This window comes from Leptinotarsa decemlineata, unplaced genomic scaffold, assembly GCF_025532065.1.
Source record: "Leptinotarsa decemlineata unplaced genomic scaffold, Ldec_3_MD MMD2_tig00000251_RagTag_RagTag, whole genome shotgun sequence".
Classification (NCBI taxonomy): Eukaryota; Metazoa; Arthropoda; class Insecta; order Coleoptera; family Chrysomelidae; genus Leptinotarsa; species Leptinotarsa decemlineata.
The window spans coordinates 937,210-956,718 of NW_027412547.1; the positions used below are offsets into that span (position 1 = coordinate 937,210).

Genomic DNA, 19,509 nt, shown 5'->3' on the forward strand with positions numbered 1-19,509 from the left:
ATTCAGCATCAATAAAACTAAACGCTACGTCATCCGCTCGTTTTGCATCAGAAATTAATACTTTATATACATTACAATCAGTCAAATTCCAACTCCTAATAGATGGTCGTAATAATATACTATGATTTATGAATCTGTACGCGTCACTTTTTGCTCCAAGGAGACTGCCAACACTACACTGGTTATTGTATACGTCGCTTTTACTACGTGAATTCCTCTACCTGCCACTTTTAACAAATATACGCTACATACTTGACAAACCAAACTCTACTACATCTAGAGACCGATGGCTGAACACGAAGCCGCCAGAAAGCCTTTCTGTGAGGATATCGGAAAAACTCGGCGCTCATCGTAGTTGTGCGCATTAGCTCGTTTTACAATTTTACAGGAAGGATGAAGATTAGAAGCCCCTGCTTCAGTGTTTCATCGAAAAATATTATAAAATGTGCAAAAAGTGTGTAAGTTTATTCGGTTTACGTTTGTTTTATTTAACATGAGTTCAGACATTGTTAGTGTAAGTGCAAACTGAGTGAAGTATATAAGGTAAGAAGTGTTGAACTATTAGACGGGTCGTATTGGGATAGGCGGTTGCTGGGATAAAAACGGCCGGCCGTTGTCTCAAGCAAAATGGCTTCGATGACAGAATCTCGCGCGACTAACACGTGCATATTTGAGCGTTAGAGCGTTTAATATTTACAATTCGAAAATAGTGTTTTGAATAAATGTGAGGAGTCTACAATTTTGGTCACTGCTGTTAAATGTTCTCAGAAAATCACAACACATACTTAATTCATATGAGTGATATTTCAACTTCCACAAGGTAACTATTTAGGTATTTTTCCACTACTTCTTCGAATTACTCTTACCTGATTAGAAAATGGCTGTTCAATACTCCTCGACGAGTACCTACTTAAGGTAGATTGTACGCATGCTCAGTTTTACAACATACGACCCTAGATTTCTACTGCTCAAGCTAGTTGGGCAGCACTGATATTCACTTCATACTGTTTCTGATAATATTCAAAATTATCAATTTAGACGTAGATTTGAGAAGAAGAAAGCATATTCAGTAAGCAATCTGCTGGCTATTGAAGCAGGCAATCAGCCTAAGATAAAAAGCAGGTACTAAAGTGATGACGTGTCATTTTCAAGAACGACCTTCTATGAATAACATTGACACTCCATATTGGAGAGGCTTAAAGAGATATATTCAAGTTGAAAGTGTTGATACTAGTAGAAATTCTCGCTCTGGTGAGTAATTATTTTACATGGATACACTGAACGACCCATTTGACAGTAATATCGTCGCTGTGCTGTGTGAAAAAAAGGAATAATACTGTCGCTTGGCATTGATTAGACGTGTCTTTTGAAGATAATCCGCCGTGTTTCCTTTTGTATGTATAATTATCAAGATCTATATAATTCACGTGTTTAAATGAATCCATGTAGTTTAATTTTCCAAAATGCAGTACGGCTTCTAGAAATGATTCTTCTGGATATTTCCACCAAATGGAATATGCTGGGAACATTGCCATAATTATTACCAGTGATTGCTGTTGTAGAAATTTGTGTAGAAATAACTTAATACTCGGGCGATACAAACCATTGTAAGGCAGATTATAAACACCCTGTACTTGACACAAGTGAATACTTTTTCAGAAAAATAGCAATATGGCTGAAGAAGAATATCGCAGGAAAATGGAGAGTCTCCAGCAGTACATTCCATTCTTGGATAATATGATAATTCAACTCAGAGATCCGAGTAAAAAGAATAGAGAGCAACAGCTCAGCAAGATGGAGTCTCTGCACGCTATGATAACAGACAGGAAGAAAAAGTAAGTATTATCGGCTTGTACGAAATTAGTGAAATAAATGCAGGTTTTTTCGTAGAGGGTAAAACTTTGAAATGTACATTTTGGTCATTTTGAATGGCGTATCACATAAAGGTTGTGTCTTGCGAGCTACACCAGTTTCAGGTTGCTTTCTTATATAGAGTTATAAGGTAATTGAAGTTTGAAGGAGTTAATAAAAATGTTTCAATTAGAAAATTCAATTCTGAACTATCTATTTTTTTTCAAGTTTACTTTTTCTGAGAAGATAGTGACATCTGTGTTGATAAAACTCAATCAACTCCTATTCTTCTCAAATAAACAAAAAGATTTTGAATTAATATAAGTGGTATTTTCTTTTGTTTTTTGTACCCCCTTTATAAATATTGATAACGAGGCATCTAAAGATATTTGAATAAATGAAGAGCATATGTAAGACATATATGTATTTTTCATTGTTGTACAGTGCAGAAGAAAAAGCGCTTTGGAAGCGGTGTCTGTGCAGAAGTGGCGATTGAGTAGCATTTAAATCGCATATCTGAGCAGTATTTCCAAGTTCTAATTTGAGTTTTGTAATACATGAGTCGCTAAGGTGTGTATTACTTTCTCGTTCAAAATAGTGCTATTAATCGGCACAGCTATTGCGCCCTGATATGATTTTGTTCGGTTTAACTTATTCACTCTCACCCCAAGTCGAATTTCCTCCTGATCTTCATTAAATATGAAACTTGTCCACTTGTCAGCTGATAGTATATAGATGTGCTGAACAGTTCGTATGCTAACAAACAGATGGCGCTACTACTAATAAATCCATATAATTTACAGTTAACCCTAACCCTCAAAAGACACGTGTACAAATTTCACAGCTGTCGGACTATTAGTTTGTGGGATAGAACATTTTGAGTGAAGCAACTTTTGTTAGTTTGAAGAAAAGGGATAACAAGGATTTTCCTCCGTCAATCAAGCATTGCTTTTTGGCAAAAAAAACTGTTGAAGCCGAGGCTTGGCTTGATAAACATTGTTCGGACTTTGCACCAGGAAAATCAACCGTTGAGAAGTGGTTTGCAGAGTTTAAATGAGGTGAAATGAGCACCTAGGATGATACACGCAGTGGACGCCCCAAAGAGGCTGTTACCGATGAAAATGTCAAAAGAGTTAACAAAATAATTTTGGATGACCGCAACGTGAAGTTGCTCGAGATAGCCGAGACTCTGGAGATATCAAAGGAACATGTTGGACATATCGTGCATGAATATTTGGGTATCGAAAGCTCTGATGAAAGTGGATGCCGCGCGAGCTTACAGTTGACCAAAAACAACAACGAACTGATGATTCTGAGCCCTGTTTGAAGCTGTTCCATCCCGAAAAACCCGAATTTAGGCTTTGTATGTGACAATGGATGAAACGTGGCTTCGCCATGTCATAACAGAATCAAAACGATCATAATCTGAGTGGATTGCACGTGGTGAACCGACTTTGAAGCGTGCAATGACGCAACATTCGATTGGCAAGGTTATGGTATGAGTATAATATGGTTTAATATTCATAGACTATCTTGAAAAGGAAAAAACCATCAACAGCGACTATTACGTGGGGTTATTGGAGCATTTGAGTGTCGAAATCACGTAAAAACGGTCCCATTTGGAGAAAAAGAAAGTGCTGTTGCATCAAGAAAATGCACCGTGTCACAAATCAATAAAAACGATGGCAAAATCACATGAATTACTTCTGCATCTATCGTATTCTCAAGATCTGGCTTCCAGATACTATTTTCTGCTCTCGGACATCCATTAATCGCCAATAAAGAGGTAATCGTCGAAACGGAGGCCTATTTTGAGGCTAAAGACAAATCGCTCTCGAAGGAAACTATATCGAATAATACACTGTCAAAGGTCTTTGAAATACCAAGAGCAATAATCCCGTACTACATACATGTGAAAAGATCATCTAAAATTTTTTTCAGTTCACCATTTTCAGTGGTGTTGATTACTGTTGCCCATTGTTGCCCATTGTGAATTTGAATCATCAGTCTTACCTCCATATTCCAATTTTATATGAGCAGCGAAAGTTAACTCTCCAGAAATCATTTCATAACTAAATGTTTCGGTTTTTTTCTCTTAGTTCGTTTGCTGACATCTTCTTTGTGGTATAACAAATTTCCCTTGCAGCAAACTGTCATTTTTTTGAAAGAAAAAGTTCCTTTATTGAAATGCGACAGACCATTTACGTTTTATCTTAAACTTTAGATATGAGAGTTTCTTTTCAACTTCTTTTCGTTGGTCTCACAAGTAATTTTGGAAATCTAACAGATAATTTTCAGCATTGTCGACATTAGGGTGAAAAAAATCCCGTTATGACTGACCTGCAAGAAATATTATATCTTGGGTAAATATTCAGTTCTTTCATCTGCGATTAATTCAGCAATTAGGCGATGACTCAGTCAGTTGGACAGAGTTGAAACTGTTGTTGATTAAAATGATTAAAAGGGAATATACTTAAAGGTAAATATGACTCAAAACTATCCTCCTTCGTGACGAAGCGCTTGAGGTATTAGTCTCCAAAAACAGATGAGAGAGGACGATTTCGTCAAAGACTGACGACCACGACGATGCGTGAGAGCAAGTATTGCTCTGCGAACCTTCCGTTTTCCTCATTTTGCATTTGCAGTTTTTCAATTACAGTCGTGTTGGTTGCACGAAGATTAATCAAGGCTTTAGAATTTGAATTCCATTTCAAAATTGATTCGATACAGGTTTCGTCACAGTCTCCAGAAGAGTAGTAGTAGAAGCTATTCACCGTCGTGTACCACGACGGCAAAGAGGCCAACATGGGACACTACGTAATCGATGCCTTCCACGTCGGCTACAAAACTGTTAGGTGAGGTACGACGAATCTTCGGTTAAGACCGTGTAGAAAGAATACGTGCTGAAGCCTCAAGGAATGTGAGTTTCTTATTTGTTGTTCTATTGGCGCAGCGATATGGTTTGACCTAAAAAATAGAGAATAAATGTCAGTTGTCAATCAGTGGCTTAATCAAGTTGCAAACTTGGTGAATATGCTAACCAGAGTGAATATGCTATAAAGAGTTCTTTTGCTTCGGCCTTCGAACTTCCAAGCAATATGAGTATTGCGAAACTACGACAATTCAGGTTGATGTCCGAATTTTAGAGAAAAATACCCCTACCTGCTATATATAGTAATACACATCTGTCTCTGTTATTTTTAGTACTAACAAGCATTTTTTTCTAGTTCTTAACCATATCTTGAACTATGTAATTAATATCTACAAGTCAAACTGACATTTAAAGTTACTCGATTTGAATAATATATCTTTCATTGAGAGGTTAATAGTATGAACAGAAATGAGAAGTAATTATTTAAATTGATCCAACAAATCAAATATATGAGTTACCAAGCAACGAAAATAACACACTCTGAAAATAATCTAACTGAAAGACTTTTTTTAGAGAGGTTTGAATTAAATAAATTGAATTTATTGTGACAAAAAACTTCTGCAATGGAAATGGAAGAAAATTTCGATGCACTTGTATTCTCTTAACTCAATTTATATGTAAGTTAAGGTCATTTTATATTTTCCAATCATACCTTTGAGTTGTAGAGTGTGTTGAAAGTTTAAAAAATAAACAAAAGTTTTACTGAAAATATGAATTTCATGTTAAATGTAGATGCAGCAATTTTTCCTTACCATTTATTGGTTGAACGAACAAAAAACTTGTATATAGTTACGTTCGGCAGATCTATGAGTATATGTATATCTAGGGGGCAAAATACCGATGGACGGATAGAGGAAATCTAATAGCACCATAAAATTACCTGTATTGAAGGAAAATATCTTGAGGAATGGAATATCTTTTGAATAGCTAATAAGACGAATTGAAATTGTATTAAATTTCGAATGTACCTAAGTTAGAGCGGGCTATAATACTGTAGAGATAAGAGAATTTGTAGCATGTTATTGAGACTAAAATTGAGGTTTCGAGTTTTCATTTTTATATGCTGTAAAATTTATCGCTTTGGAAAAGTGGAGTATAAATTTCAACAAACAAAACGAACGTGTACACTTATCAGTGGTATGAAGGTTTCTTGGTCAACTTTCAAGGGGAAATCAATAGGAGTGATTAAAATAGCAATAAGGAATGTAATTTACCTCTATAAAAAACACTCCTGAACAATTTCGAAAGTAACACCGCACAGCTTGAAATCTGACCAGTGGCGTTCGCAGAAATTCTTTTTTAGGGATATGAAAAGGAATTCCAATACGTAGTCAACTAATGTTTGGGATATTTTCAGGATGTCAAAGAAGGACAACAATACTGAATTCATATGTGTAGGATATTTTGGTATTGTAAGCAGAGTATACTTTTTTAGCTCAGTCTATATAAATCTGTTGAACAAATATCTTAAAATCTGTTTATCGGTTAACCAGCGGTCACCCCCTACGAACGACAATTCTCAAAAGTCGAAACTTGTGCGAGCTGAGGACTAACGAGGTCTTACCTTTTAACGTATGATTCCTAACACGTGTTTGAACGACCGGTTCACACAGCGGTCGGTTGAGAGAGTGAGGCACCACCCACGTCAACTCGCCAGGCTACTGTCCCACCGTATAAAATTCTTCTATTACATGAATCCTTGTTTTTAATGTATTGGTCAAAATTGAATTGAATATTGAGAGGAATATAAAGATAACATCCTGTTTCCATAGATTTCACGAAATTGACCTCTATTCTGAACCAAGTTTGAAACAAATTTTTAAACGTTTGAATTTGAAGATATCGCACATGCAACAGAAGCAAATTATTTGATGAATTTTTATCTGCTTTATGAAACCTCTTGTACCTCTTTTACTTGTACCCCTATATTTGAAAGATTCTTTATATAAAGAGGTTTTCAAATACAGATTGTTAAAAACTCTTACTGCTTTCTGCTTTCATATTTTAAATTAATTAGAAAATTATCTCAGACATCAGTCAAGTATATGATTTTTACCTATTAGAAACTGATATTCCATAGCGTGTCATATTTATATTTAAGAACAGGCTACTTTAAGAAATGCATGTAATGTAATGACCTTTTTTTAAATCTGAATTGTATTGTCTTTCCTTTGACCTATCTAATCTATTTTTGTAAATGTTATGGACTCTACAGAACTTCATCTGATTTAATATATTGTCCGCTTTTCTTCCAGATTGAAGTTGGAAACTTTAAACAAATGTGAAGATGTTATATCAAAATTATACTTGAAGGTGGTAAGTATTTTTGGTTCGAGCTTGTACAGGAATCCCATAAAATGAACATTTTTCAGAATCATAAACCGTTAACTATAGTTAGAAAAGAGAAGGCACCTAGTCCTAGATCTACACCTGCAAGTCCTAGTCCTCCTAGGGATATTAGAAATGTTTTCGATATAAAACCATTACCAATTCCTACAGAGAGGTATATATAATTATATGTTTATTACAAACAACAAAAATAACTCTCATGGTTTTTCAGGTTAGAACCAATGTCCCACATTCCGAAAATAGACATCTACAGTAGTGCAGCAGAAAGTCTGACAAAGTCAAAACCTAAAAATAATTCGCCTTTAAGTATCAAATGCCCGGACATGTCAAAACCGCCTATAAGTCTTGATGATCTCAAAGACTTGGAAGAAGATGTTCAGGAGAAAATTAATGAAGGAGCTTCTTTAAGCGAGCTTAATAACATGAGAGACAAACTTGCTCATCAAATTCTAATGGAGCAAGTCAAATCGATATCGCCTTCATCTACGAGGAAGGCTAGTGATATGAATACTACTGTAAAAAATAATTTGAGCTTGAGTAAAAAGATGGATGAGGAAAAGAGGGACGATACTTCTCCCAAGCAATTTAGTCCTTATCAGGCACCTGAGGTTGATTCCCCTAAAAAATCCATACAGTTGAATCTGAAACCAAAACCCTCTTCCAAAGTCACGATCGAGCCAGACAGCATTTTTGGTAAGATCATCTCTACAATTGACGAAAAAATCATGGAAGATAAGAAAAAGGCCGAGAGGAGAAGTTCCCTTGCTAGAGATGAAAAAGTTAAGGCAGAGGATAAATCAAGTTCCGGTGAAAGCAAGAAGAAAGATAGTAAGTCAAAAGATGAAAGTAGAAAGACGGAAGACAAACCTACCTCATCTTCGTCTTCGAAAAGCGAAAAATCGAAAGATAAGAAATATGAGAAAAAATCTAAGGGAGAGGCTCAAAAATCCAAAACCGATACGAAAGAATCTAAAAACAAAGACGAAAAGAAAAAAGTTGACAAACGCAGAGAATCCACTAGTTCCAAAGACGAACGCGAAAATTCAGACAAGGATGCTCATAATGGTGTAATCGTCATTGAGGACGAACCCATCAACAATACCAATGAGCAGAGCAAATCTGAGGCTTCGTCAAGTGAAACTGTTGAAAAACCCGATCTATATAAAGATCCTAAAATGGAAGTTATCAAAAACCATATTTCGAATCAAATTGAGGAGCTTAAGGAGAAAAACGAGGCGATTAGCAAAGGTATGTCTCCTATTTACAAACGTTTAGCGGATAAATACCACCCCAAACCAAGGAAACCAATCGTCGATCCTGACATCGATCAGGCTGTGACTGATAGCATCGAAGCCAACATGAAAAAATCTCCACCTAAACCACCTATCCTCAATCGCCTAGCGGATGTACCACCCCCGCCTGCTAGTTTGGTGAAATGCTCTCAATTGGAGCCGGAAATTCCTACTGCTTTTCAAAAAATTATGAACCCGTGCACTACGCAGTTGATTAACACTGTCGTCAGCCAGTTCATACACACTAGCACGGAACCGGAACGATTGATCCCACCAATGCAGCCCCTCATGCTTCCAGTTCATACTCAACAGATGATGACTAATCAACCCTTACCGCAGATTCCGCAGCTATTAGGAAACACTCCTTTGATACCAAACAAGCCTTTACTGCCCACTCCATCGCGGCTGATGTCGCCGAATGAAAATTTTATATCCGATTATGCCAGGGAAGATTTTTGTATGTCTTCGAACTCTGGAAGATCAGATATTCGGTTCGATCCTCCTGCGAATAGATTCATCCCACCTCTGATAACCCCTCAGAGGTTTAATCAGTCTTACTCCAACTACAATCAAATGGATACCATGCACAAGCTAGATTATTACCCTCCCAATGCTCCATTACCTGCCAACCAATACAATGGGGGACCACCCCTTTTATCTCCTGAAACACCACATTACCAGGAGCATAAGCAAAACTCTTTTGGGATGCCGTTCCGAGACTTCAAGCAACAAGACGATTTTAGATGGAGAATGGATCGCAGAGACTTCGAACCGATGCATCGGGGTCCTAAGACCTACAGGGAATTCAGGGAAATGCGAGAGAATAGTCGGGATCCGAGAGTTGTAAGAGACCACAGGGATTATAGAGACAACAGAGTTCTTGTTGATAGAGATACCAGAGATTCCAGAGAATCGAGAGATAACAGAGAATACAAAGATAATCGAGATAATAGAGAACCTAGGGACAGCCGCGAGTCTAAAGATCCTCGTTTGATTCGAGGAGACCCAAGACTGAATAGAGAATTCGACAGAGGTAGATCAAGGGTTCGGGAAGACTATAGGCCCAACCGATTTGACAGCAAATTCGATAGAATGTATACAAGGACTAATCGGAATAGATCGCGGTCTAGATCAAACTCTAGATCCAGAACAAATAACGATTCGGATTCATTCATGTCTCCTCTGGATAGCTTGTACTCTGGAAAAGAGGAACATAAAACTGGTAAAGGCTACGGTAAGCAGCCTTTCCGCATTCCGAAAATAAAGAAGGAATCAGAACCGTTACGAGCGGAACCTACTAGCGAAGTTCTTACGGTGCAGGATGACTCTGAGACGGATAAGGACGATAAGGCGCCCCAGGCCGTAGAGGGTAACGACCAAGAATCTGATGACGGTGGTGCAGATACCGGTCATTGCGAGGCCAAAGATGATACGGATGAGGAGGCGATGGAGGATGCTAATAATATCGCAAGCAGCAGTGAACCGGAGAAGGTTCGGCAAGTTGACGATATAGAAATTAAACATAGAAAAGTCGTTGCTGAGAAAGACGCAGAAATCACATCAAAAGACGTTATCCAAGATGAAAAACTATCAGGTCCTCCAGAGCTCACAAAAAATGTCCAGGAGAAAAATCTGGATGATGCAACGAATTCTGTTCCTGCTGTACAAACTGAAACCGAGAAACAAGACATTGTACAGGAAGCAGCCAAAAGTCCGGAACACAAACCACAGGAAACCAAACCCCCTGCAGAACAAACCATCCTTGCTCAGTTCTTTGCGAATTTGTTAGGAAGTCAAAACAAAAAAGAAAAGAAGACGGCTCTCTATTCTCTCATAAGCACGTTCTCAGACAGTTTCAACCCAAAAGAATTGTCGAAAATAAAGAAAATCATCAAAGCTGAAGAAGAAGATAGTTCTGAAGATGAAGACGGCCAGAAAAAGGCTAGTCCAGAAGCGGAGTCAAAGAAAACTGAAGAATCAGCTGGGGAAGTGTCTGAAGTGAAACAGTCCGCAAAACAGCCTCTGGAAGTGACAAAAGTTGCTGAACCTGTTGATAATATACCAGGAACTGATGCTGCACCAGAAGATGCGATTCCCGAAGATGTCGCTCCAAAGAATGAAATCGTTCCGAAACGTAAATTGAGGAGACGTGTTAAGCGAATTTCGTCAGAATCTCCCAAAGATTCAGCGAATCGCGACAAAGATGAAGAGGATTCGCCTCCTACTGAAACCATGTCTTCGGAGTTTCCTGATGATTCGGCGGATCGCGGCAAAGATGAAGAGGACTCGCCTCCAGCTGAAACAATGTCTTCGGAGATAACTACTACTGACTTGGATAGGTCATTGATACAGGGCGACGTAGTTGTCACCGTGGGAGAAAGAATCAAATCTAGGAAGAGGACAACGACGTGCTCTATAAAACCTAGAAAAAAATGCAGATCGGAACTGGACAAGCTTCACGAAGATATCCAGGATATGTTCATACGGGATGGGGTTCTGACAGCGACAGGTAAAAGGATGTGTCATCTGTTGAAAGATGATCCCCACGCTCTATCGGTCCCGTCATCCGGCGAATCCGAAGAACCCCTTAAAGTCCGAAAAAAACCCGGCCCTAAACCGAAAGTGAAGACTTCAGATCACACCGAAGTAAACACGATGAAGAATGTCAGAGTTATTATTTCCAAAATACCCGAAAGCGAAATACAGGACAACGAAAAATACTCTAGGAGGTTAACAAGAAGTATGACGTATGAGGATAGCGATAACGAAAATTCTGTTATCGAAGAGGATTCCAGAAAGGAAGCGTCAGATTTTGAGAACGATTCAGGGTCCGAAAGCAGCGAATATGAAAAAGAACCTTCCCTAACGAATGAGACTAAGCAAAATGCCAAACTTAGAAAAAAGTTGAAGAGAAAGCGTGGTGGATGGGCAAGTGGGGTGATTAAGAAGAATAAGAAGAAGAAGCCTGTACCTGAAGATGTCGCTAAACCGACTGTAGATGAGGAACTGAACGATTCCAGCTCCAAAGATTTCTTGGAGCCCGATAAGGAATATTTTGTCGATTTTGCTATGCAGTCCTCATACGCTTGTAAATTGTGCGATTTCAAGGGGAAGTTCATCACAACGCATTACAAGACGGTTCATCCCGATTCGGAGGTGTTGAGTTCGAGGTTCACGCCAGCCGTAGCTGCCGAATCTATAGCGGACTCGAAGAAAAACCTAAGCAAATACGAGGCCTGTGCGGCAATGAGAGGAGCCAAGAAGGTCAAGTTTGTTTGTAGGTTTTGCACGGCTAACACGGTAGTGTTTCCGACTTTGTTTTATGACCACTTGTCTACTCACACCGGCGAGTATAGGCACATTTGTCCCAATTGCGGCATTTGTTTTTGCGGGGCCAAAACTCTCAAGTATCATATGAATACCGTTCACAAAGAAGACGCCATGCCGATTGTTCGTAAGAGTTACAATTCCACCATTATGTTCGGATATATTTGCAGCGAGTGCAACTATGTTCAGATGAACGAGAAACTAGTGCAAGAGCACGTGAATATCTACCATCTGATCAGACCGAATATTTATAAGATTAATCTATCAACTCACTTTGACGAAGAGATAGAGAAACTTCAGAAATATTCCGAAACCCCAGAACTGATGTTCAAAGAAGCAGAACCGAGCGAGAAAGCATCCGAAGCTGTTATGGCTAAAGGCAAAGAAAAAACGATTGCTGCCAAGGCGAAAGAGGTTGTTGAGGACGTTATGGAAGAACCTGAACCCGAAATGGCTCCTCCAAAGCGCCGAAAACCCGGACCGAAACCAGGGCCAAAGTCCAAGAAAAAAATGCTAGAGAGAAGGTACCTGCGGTCCAAAGAAAACGAATCAGAAGACACCTCCACCACGACCGATAGCGAATCGGTTTCAAGCAGAAGCAGCGATAAAGACGTTGAAAAATCCACAAGAATTCGCTGTGATTTGAAATTAGACGCGGAAAAGATACTTCCGGGCAAGAGCAAGCGAGCTGCCAAAGCCAAGGCGCAGGAAAAGTTGAAGGTTATCATGGAACTGACCGACAACGCGGACAAGAAGAAGTGTTCGTCGGACGAGGCGAAAGGTGGAGATACGACAGAAAGCAGTGAAGGCACACCACAGAAAGAACAAAAAGAAGTCTCTGAACAGAGCGGAGACACCCCATGATGGCAGAGCCTCTGAATATAAAACAAGTGGAAAAAATCGAGAAGGTTGTGAAAAAGGAAATTGAAATGAACGTGTTTACATGTAAAACGGACTTGCAAGAGGAGAACAAGAAGATCGAGCAAGAGCGACTGCAAAAGATGGATGAACTGAACCGATCGGTTGGCTCGAGGACATCTCTAAACTTCGTTGATAAACTGTGCAATAGGTAATTATGATTCTTTTTTAATTTTAATCAATAATAAATAGGAACATAAATGGGTAGTAATACATCTTTAGGATCGATCATACAAGGGTCGAGTAAAAGAGAACATCAGTATAAAAGACCATTACAGGGAACCAGTAGTAGCAGAGGTGAAGCAAGCTACTGTTCTTAGGGAGGGAGGTTCTTGTTCACAATGGATATAAATTACTGGGCTATGCAGACGACTCAGGCATTTTATATTCTCGTCTAGGGTAAATATAATAATATAGTGAGGTCACATATGTAGTAGACTCTGAGCATTATAACAAAATGAACCAAGAAATATCTCCCACCAATTTAAGAGATATAATTATTGGAAGAGGTGAAATGTTTGGGAGTGGTACTAGATCCCAGACTATACTGAAATCAAAATTTGGGCATACTAGAGAGATAGGCATTGAACTGGCCAGAAGCACTTACTGAAAGTAATAAGCATTAAAACCAGACATATTTATTGTCTACTTCTATTAACAAACTAGACCAGAAGCAAACACTAGCTCGTTTTTTAATATTGGGATCAATGAGAAACACACCAACACCAGCATTGGATACATTCTTGAGTCTGCCCCCTTGACATCTTGCAGTAAAAGGGGAAATGGGGACGCCAGAGTAGGACAATTCAGATTGGAAAAAATATGGAACTTGTTCACGAACCAGATGATATCGAACTACTCTTTCTATACAAGTTGAAGTGTAAGGAGTGGTGAATATGTTCGTTAGAAACACTGGTATACACATTCTTCTTCCAAACGGAAGTGTATGTAGCTTGGCAATGTGCAAGGAATATCAATTTGAGGCCTCGGAGAAATGAGTGAATTAATAATCTTAATTAATATACTCAATTGTCCAAAGAGTTACTCTTATTGACGAAAAATTTATAGCAAAAAGACAGTCAAATGTATGATGATACAAAATAAATACAGAAAGAAACTATAAATTGAAAACAAATATGTACATTATCCTGCGATAAAATTAACAACTTTCTTGGAATTTCAAATGTTCATGAAAGAAAATATAAAATAGTATTATATGAACAGACAAACTCGCACAAGTCTATGATAATAGTATGTTCAACATATGTTTTGCCGTTACCCAGCTGTCGCACCCCTACGAACGACAGCCTCAGAATTTAAAACAAGGACTCATGAGGTCTTACTTTTTAACGTGCGATTCCTAACACGGGTTGGACGATAGCAAGTGAAAATCGATCGTTCAGCCTGCGGCTTGAACTACCGACTCACGCAATGGTCGAGTGAGTGAGTGAACAAAGCACCCACGTTGAATCGCCCGGCTACGGACCTACCATAATTACATATGAACAAACAACTAATTCCACAAACTACACTGGAATGGATTTGATCTTCAGAAACATTGTTTTCAAAAATATCACATCTTTCCGTATCACAATAACTTTTTTGTAGTGAATAGCATACTGAAAACCAGTGGGGCCCTCAAATTTGAGGGCCCCACTGTCGAGAAACTTGGTGTATGATGTGTTTGTTCTCACTTACTAGCATTAGAAGCTAGTACAATTGAAAGATAATATAGTGATTTTGGTTAAAATAATTTGTAATTTTATTGATATCTGAGGAAGTGGCATTATGAAGTTCTGAAATATGGCTTTCATCCCACAATATTGTGGTGACATCTGCAAATAAAGTGAAGGAACCATTTAAGTCAATAATTGTTAAGTCGTGTATATAAAGAAAAAAGCAAGGCTTCACTTGATTCATTGATGACATATGGACTAGTCTGCGAATGCGGTGAAGAATTGAACCATTCATTGAACAGGAATAGGTTGCTTCTATACCATTGAAAAATGCTGATGAAGTATACTATACACGGATCATCAACTTCATACTACGAAAATATACCTGGAAACCTAAATTAGAAGCAAAAAATAAGCTTGAAAAATGTCTTATTCAATAAGCAAAAGAATATGTTTCAATTATAGTGACTGGGGAAAAACATTTTGCAAAAATTTTAAGGGATGTCAATTTCTCAACCCTCAGAGTGCTTGCATATAGATGATTCGAGAGCTTATTGTATTTCTAGTTATAAGGTACTGCGCCTAAATGAACTTGAGAAGTATATTATTTCCTATTTTATAGCAAATACTAATCAGTGGTTGATCCACAATGACTTTTGGTCATTACATAATATGTATTATATAAAATCAGCGGATAAAGTTGATTTATTGAAATTCAATGAATGTTGGAGAAATAATCAGACAACCTTTCAAGTAGTTGCGATTTTTAGAATAATATGTCTTATAGGTTGAGCAAGAACGACGTGATGGTCAAGGAAGAGCCCAAGGACGAACTGACGGATAGCATGTGCTACCGCGGGAGAAGCAATTCCCCCATTTCCATGCCTGTCTTGGAGAAGAACCCCCCGATCGTGCGACCTCCTACGGAACCATCAATAGCACCGCCCCCAGTTCCCACCCAAACGAAGATGAAGAACCCCGTTCTGCCCGAAGAGGAGGACCCTCTGCTCCCCACGCCGAGTTTCGACGTCACGCAGAAGAACGACAGAGTTATCGTTGACATGATCGAAAAACTGAGGGGTAAGCTCGGGACGGCGGGAAATTTACCCGCGGTTACCGTTGAAGACGACGACGACGACGGTCCGCCCCCCTTGACACACGTTAACGAGTTGGTCAACGTGAAACCTTCCGATAGTTCTACGAAAACACTGCAAATCGGCGGTCTCGTGAAGGTCATCAAGACCAGCGAGTCGACGACGTTCTGCTGTCTGGTGCCGCCTTGCGTCTTCTCCACAGACCACAAGGACGTGTTTCAGAGGCACTGCAGGGAAATGCATGGGGCCAGCGCCGTGGGTCGAAATACGACGCTCTGCGAGACGTGCGGCGTCCAAATCGAAGCTACGCTAGAAGCATCGCTATTGGAGAACTTGTTCAAGCACACCATCACTGAGCACGCTGATTTTTTGAACACCACTCAGCCCGGTTCAGATTCCGTCGAACAACCGACTCCAGTAAGGCCACTCAACTTGCTTCGGATCCGGAGGTTGAGCGGGGACGCCCTAAGCGTGACCAAGAACGACTGGGAGGAGGAAATCGATAAAGACCAGAAAAACTCCAACGTCAGTGAGAGTCCTGAAAACAAGGAGACGATAGACGAAACTGTAGCTGAAGAAGCGCAGGCAACTGTCGCTCAAATTGAGCTAACGGACGACAATCCATTCCCGTTCAAGATAGCCGATGTCATGTCCTTAGCAGAGCCGCAGCCTCCTCCATTGGCCCCCATCGTCAAGCAGAACCTGAACCTGGTGGTGAAGGAAGCAAAGCTTTCTGTGGCGGAAATAGGAAAGCCGAGGAAGACGCAAAAGGCTATGGCTAAGTTTATTGAGGAAGCCGGCAACTTGTACAAATGCCCCCATTACTACTGCCTGTTCACTACGAATTTCAGGGACTTTCTGGAGCGGCACCTCAAGGCGCACTCCATGGACCCGGAGTCGATGATTCCTTGCGTGTATTGCGACATGAAGACGCCGTGGGAGCACGTCCCGATGCATATCGATATCCGCCACGGCAACTGCCGATTTTCTTGTTCGTACTGCTTGTATCGGGCCGCGGTGAAAGAATACGTTTTCTTGCATCAGGACAGGGCGCATCCCTATGCTGATTATTCGGTTATCGCCTTGCCGAATTCTAAGTCGATAAAGAAATTCGCCCTCGCCGAAACTAAGGTGGATCCCATGACGTTGTGCGAACCGTATAAATGTACCTCATGTAAGTTGGAGTTTTTGTAGTTTTATGTTTCTTTATAATGTATTTTCAGAGATATAAATGTTTTGATGGGATATTTGTCTTTCAACTTTTCTGTTTCAATATAATATTGAGAGAACTCTGTGTGTAAGAAACTGGCATGGGCTGTCTTCAAGCAAAGTGCAGAATCACTCTTGATGTACCGCGAGGTACCACTTTTTTCACAATTTATATCAGCGACTTTTGTGAATTTGTTGACCACAGTGAAATACAATCCGATGCACTATGATGTTGGTATTACTGCGACCTCTTGGGGACTAGTGATGCAACACTATTGTCTTATAGAAAAGTATTAAGGATGTCACCTTTTTACATAAATTTTGTCCGACCTTGATGTTTTGTTTCGTTCCGAAGGTTAAAGGGGAAGGGGACTATTTACGTCTGCACTGGATTTAAAAAAAAGTTATAATAATAATAATAATCATTATTTGAAATAGGAAAATTAGTTACATATTGGAATCATTTAAAAAATATATGACAAACATTAGATGAATACATTCTAAAGTTGAAGTAAGATAGGCATGATAATAACTCAAGAAAGAAAATTGTATCTACAGGTAACAAGCACATAATACATATCATACTTGTACATTGAAATAACTTTCTTCAGTTCGTTTTTGAACCTGTTCAGAGATGGACTATTTTTAATTGCATTTGGTAATTTGTTGAACCGATCAAAACCCTTGAAAAACAAAGAATTCATGGTGTTTTTGTTCTGTTCATATATAAATTATTATTTCGAGTGAAGTGGTGGTGAATATCATGATGAAAGACAATGTACCGTTCGAAATAAGATGGTCCTAAATTGTTCAATATTTTGTATACAAAAATCATTGTTTTTTGGGAATTTAAAACATTAAACATAGTAGTAATAGGGGTGTCTCTATGGCACTTCAAAATGATCCTCATACCACGATTGTGAAGTTTTTGGAGTTGAGGCAATTTATTCTGATTGAATAGATATAGGATAGAGGAACAATAGTCGAAGTGTGGCTGAACAATTGACTTGTAAACTGTGATACTTGACTCGGTTGAAAGATTACTAGCAATTCTAGAGAAAAAGAATAATTTTTTGAGTTTTTTTTATGAGTATACTCAAAATGTTCATCAAATGATAGAGTGTTATCCATCAGGAATCCCAGATATTTACTTGAATTCACCAATTCAATTCTTTCATCATCAATGCTGAGGTTAATAATTTTTGAGTCCATTTGGCTGTATATAAATTTGGAGGTGATTATCATTACTTTTCACATCGCTACATGCCAATAGAGTATCATCAGCAAAAAAGTTCATAAATTCACAATCAACAAACAATGGCATGTCATTTAAATATAGTATGAATAGAAGGGGACCCAAAACACTACCCTGAGGAACTCCAACATCATTGGCAATTTCACAAGAGAATATGTCTTTCACTCTAACCCGTTGTTTTCTGTTGGTCAAATAATTATATAACCAATTTACACTGTGCCTTCTATTCCATATATATTCAATTTAGCTAGTAGTAGAGACCTACCATTGGTCTCAAGTTTTTTTTTTGTATGAAGGGCTACTTTTTGAAATGATATTTTTGAATGGTATTGAGAGTTTTTTCTTTTATCACAATCTGCCTTTTGAATATCAGACTCCCACTTCATTTGAAATATTGTTATTAGAAAAACAGTACTTACCATTCTTTTGAGAAACTGAAATCGACTCCAAAGTTTTATTCGAACTATTATGAATTCTTGTGTCCATCTTGGTTGAATTCTCAAACAATGTTTTATCAAAGTAACAATCACCACATAATAAAATATCTCTCTGATGTTGATTCAGGTTAAAACAATCAAAACTAACCAATACCTTGCTTATTATATAAAGAGAAGATAGAAAACTTTAAATTACTCTTGATTTGTTCTGGAAGAATTGACCCTTTTTTTCACTACAAAATTATACCATTTCTAATACAACTCGATAGACCACCATGAATACCCTCATGAAATTGACATTTTATGGAAATGTCACTTTGGAACCTTCAATATTTAATTAATAGTCCAGTGAAAATAATATTTAATTCTTGTATCAATTTGGTGAATATTTGATATACTCAATCATTATAAAATGTACTGTGAAATTTTTCCATAAACGCTTTTATAATCAAATTGCAATGAAATTAAAAATTTTGGATATGGATAACAATTCATGTGAAATGTCACATATAATTTGAATTATTGATATAATTACAAGAAACTTTACAAATTGAAATTAGAAGACAATGTTCATAAAAGAAATTTGGCAATGGACAAATGCAAATAATTTCTGAAGAAGAAAAATTTAATAACAAATACATGTTAATGAAGGAAATGAAATAGTGGTGCCCATTATGAAAAAAAATTGAATACAGTTTATTTAAGGTACGGGAGATGAAATGAGGTTAGAAATGAAAAATTATTTTTCATAATTCTCAGTGAAACTAAACCTTCTATTATAGCTACTACTTCAGTGGCGTGGTGGAAACGAAATATCAAAAAAAGCATTTCCACCACACCACTGAAGATGACTGCCGCAGTTGCAGTCGAAACGTTTGTAGATTATAACCAAAGAATACCACGGCATTTCTATAGAAAATCAGGTTTTTTGTTGTAGATTTTTCCCATGAAAATGAAAGAGGTCTATTTTGAGAAAGATTAATTTTTGGAAAAGAATAGTTTTGGCTTTGTGCTTGTCCATCTTCATAAAAAAATGTGGGAATCTTCCAGAGAAATGAAGAAAGTAATGAATTTCAGAATAAATTCTTCATAAAGATGTGTAGATCATGCAGATGGAGAGAATAATTGAATAAACTTCTCCTAGGAGAAGTTAATTTAATATTTAAATA

At 38.1% G+C, this 19,509-nt stretch overlaps 1 protein-coding gene and 1 long non-coding RNA gene across 2 annotated transcripts in view; one reads left to right on the plus strand and one right to left on the minus strand.

Moving 5' to 3' along the window:
- The first annotated feature begins 372 nt into the window (after window positions 1–372).
- The window catches only part of LOC111509632 (uncharacterized), a 77,757-nt gene continuing 58,620 nt past the window's right edge, over window positions 373–19,509 (plus strand). Inside the window, 7 exon segments of the mRNA XM_074173394.1 lie at window positions 373–543; window positions 1,660–1,835; window positions 7,039–7,099; window positions 7,156–7,286; window positions 7,344–12,609; window positions 12,612–12,820; window positions 15,133–16,613. Of these exon segments, the coding sequence (XP_074029495.1) occupies window positions 1,672–1,835; window positions 7,039–7,099; window positions 7,156–7,286; window positions 7,344–12,609; window positions 12,612–12,820; window positions 15,133–16,613 (7,312 nt within the window). The 5' untranslated portion in view covers window positions 373–543; window positions 1,660–1,671.
- On the minus strand, window positions 2,261–5,160 carry LOC111509634 (uncharacterized). Its single transcript, XR_012465063.1, has 2 exons — window positions 5,014–5,160; window positions 2,261–4,818 (listed from the first exon to the last, which is right to left on the minus strand). It is a non-coding gene; the product is annotated as an uncharacterized lncRNA (long non-coding RNA).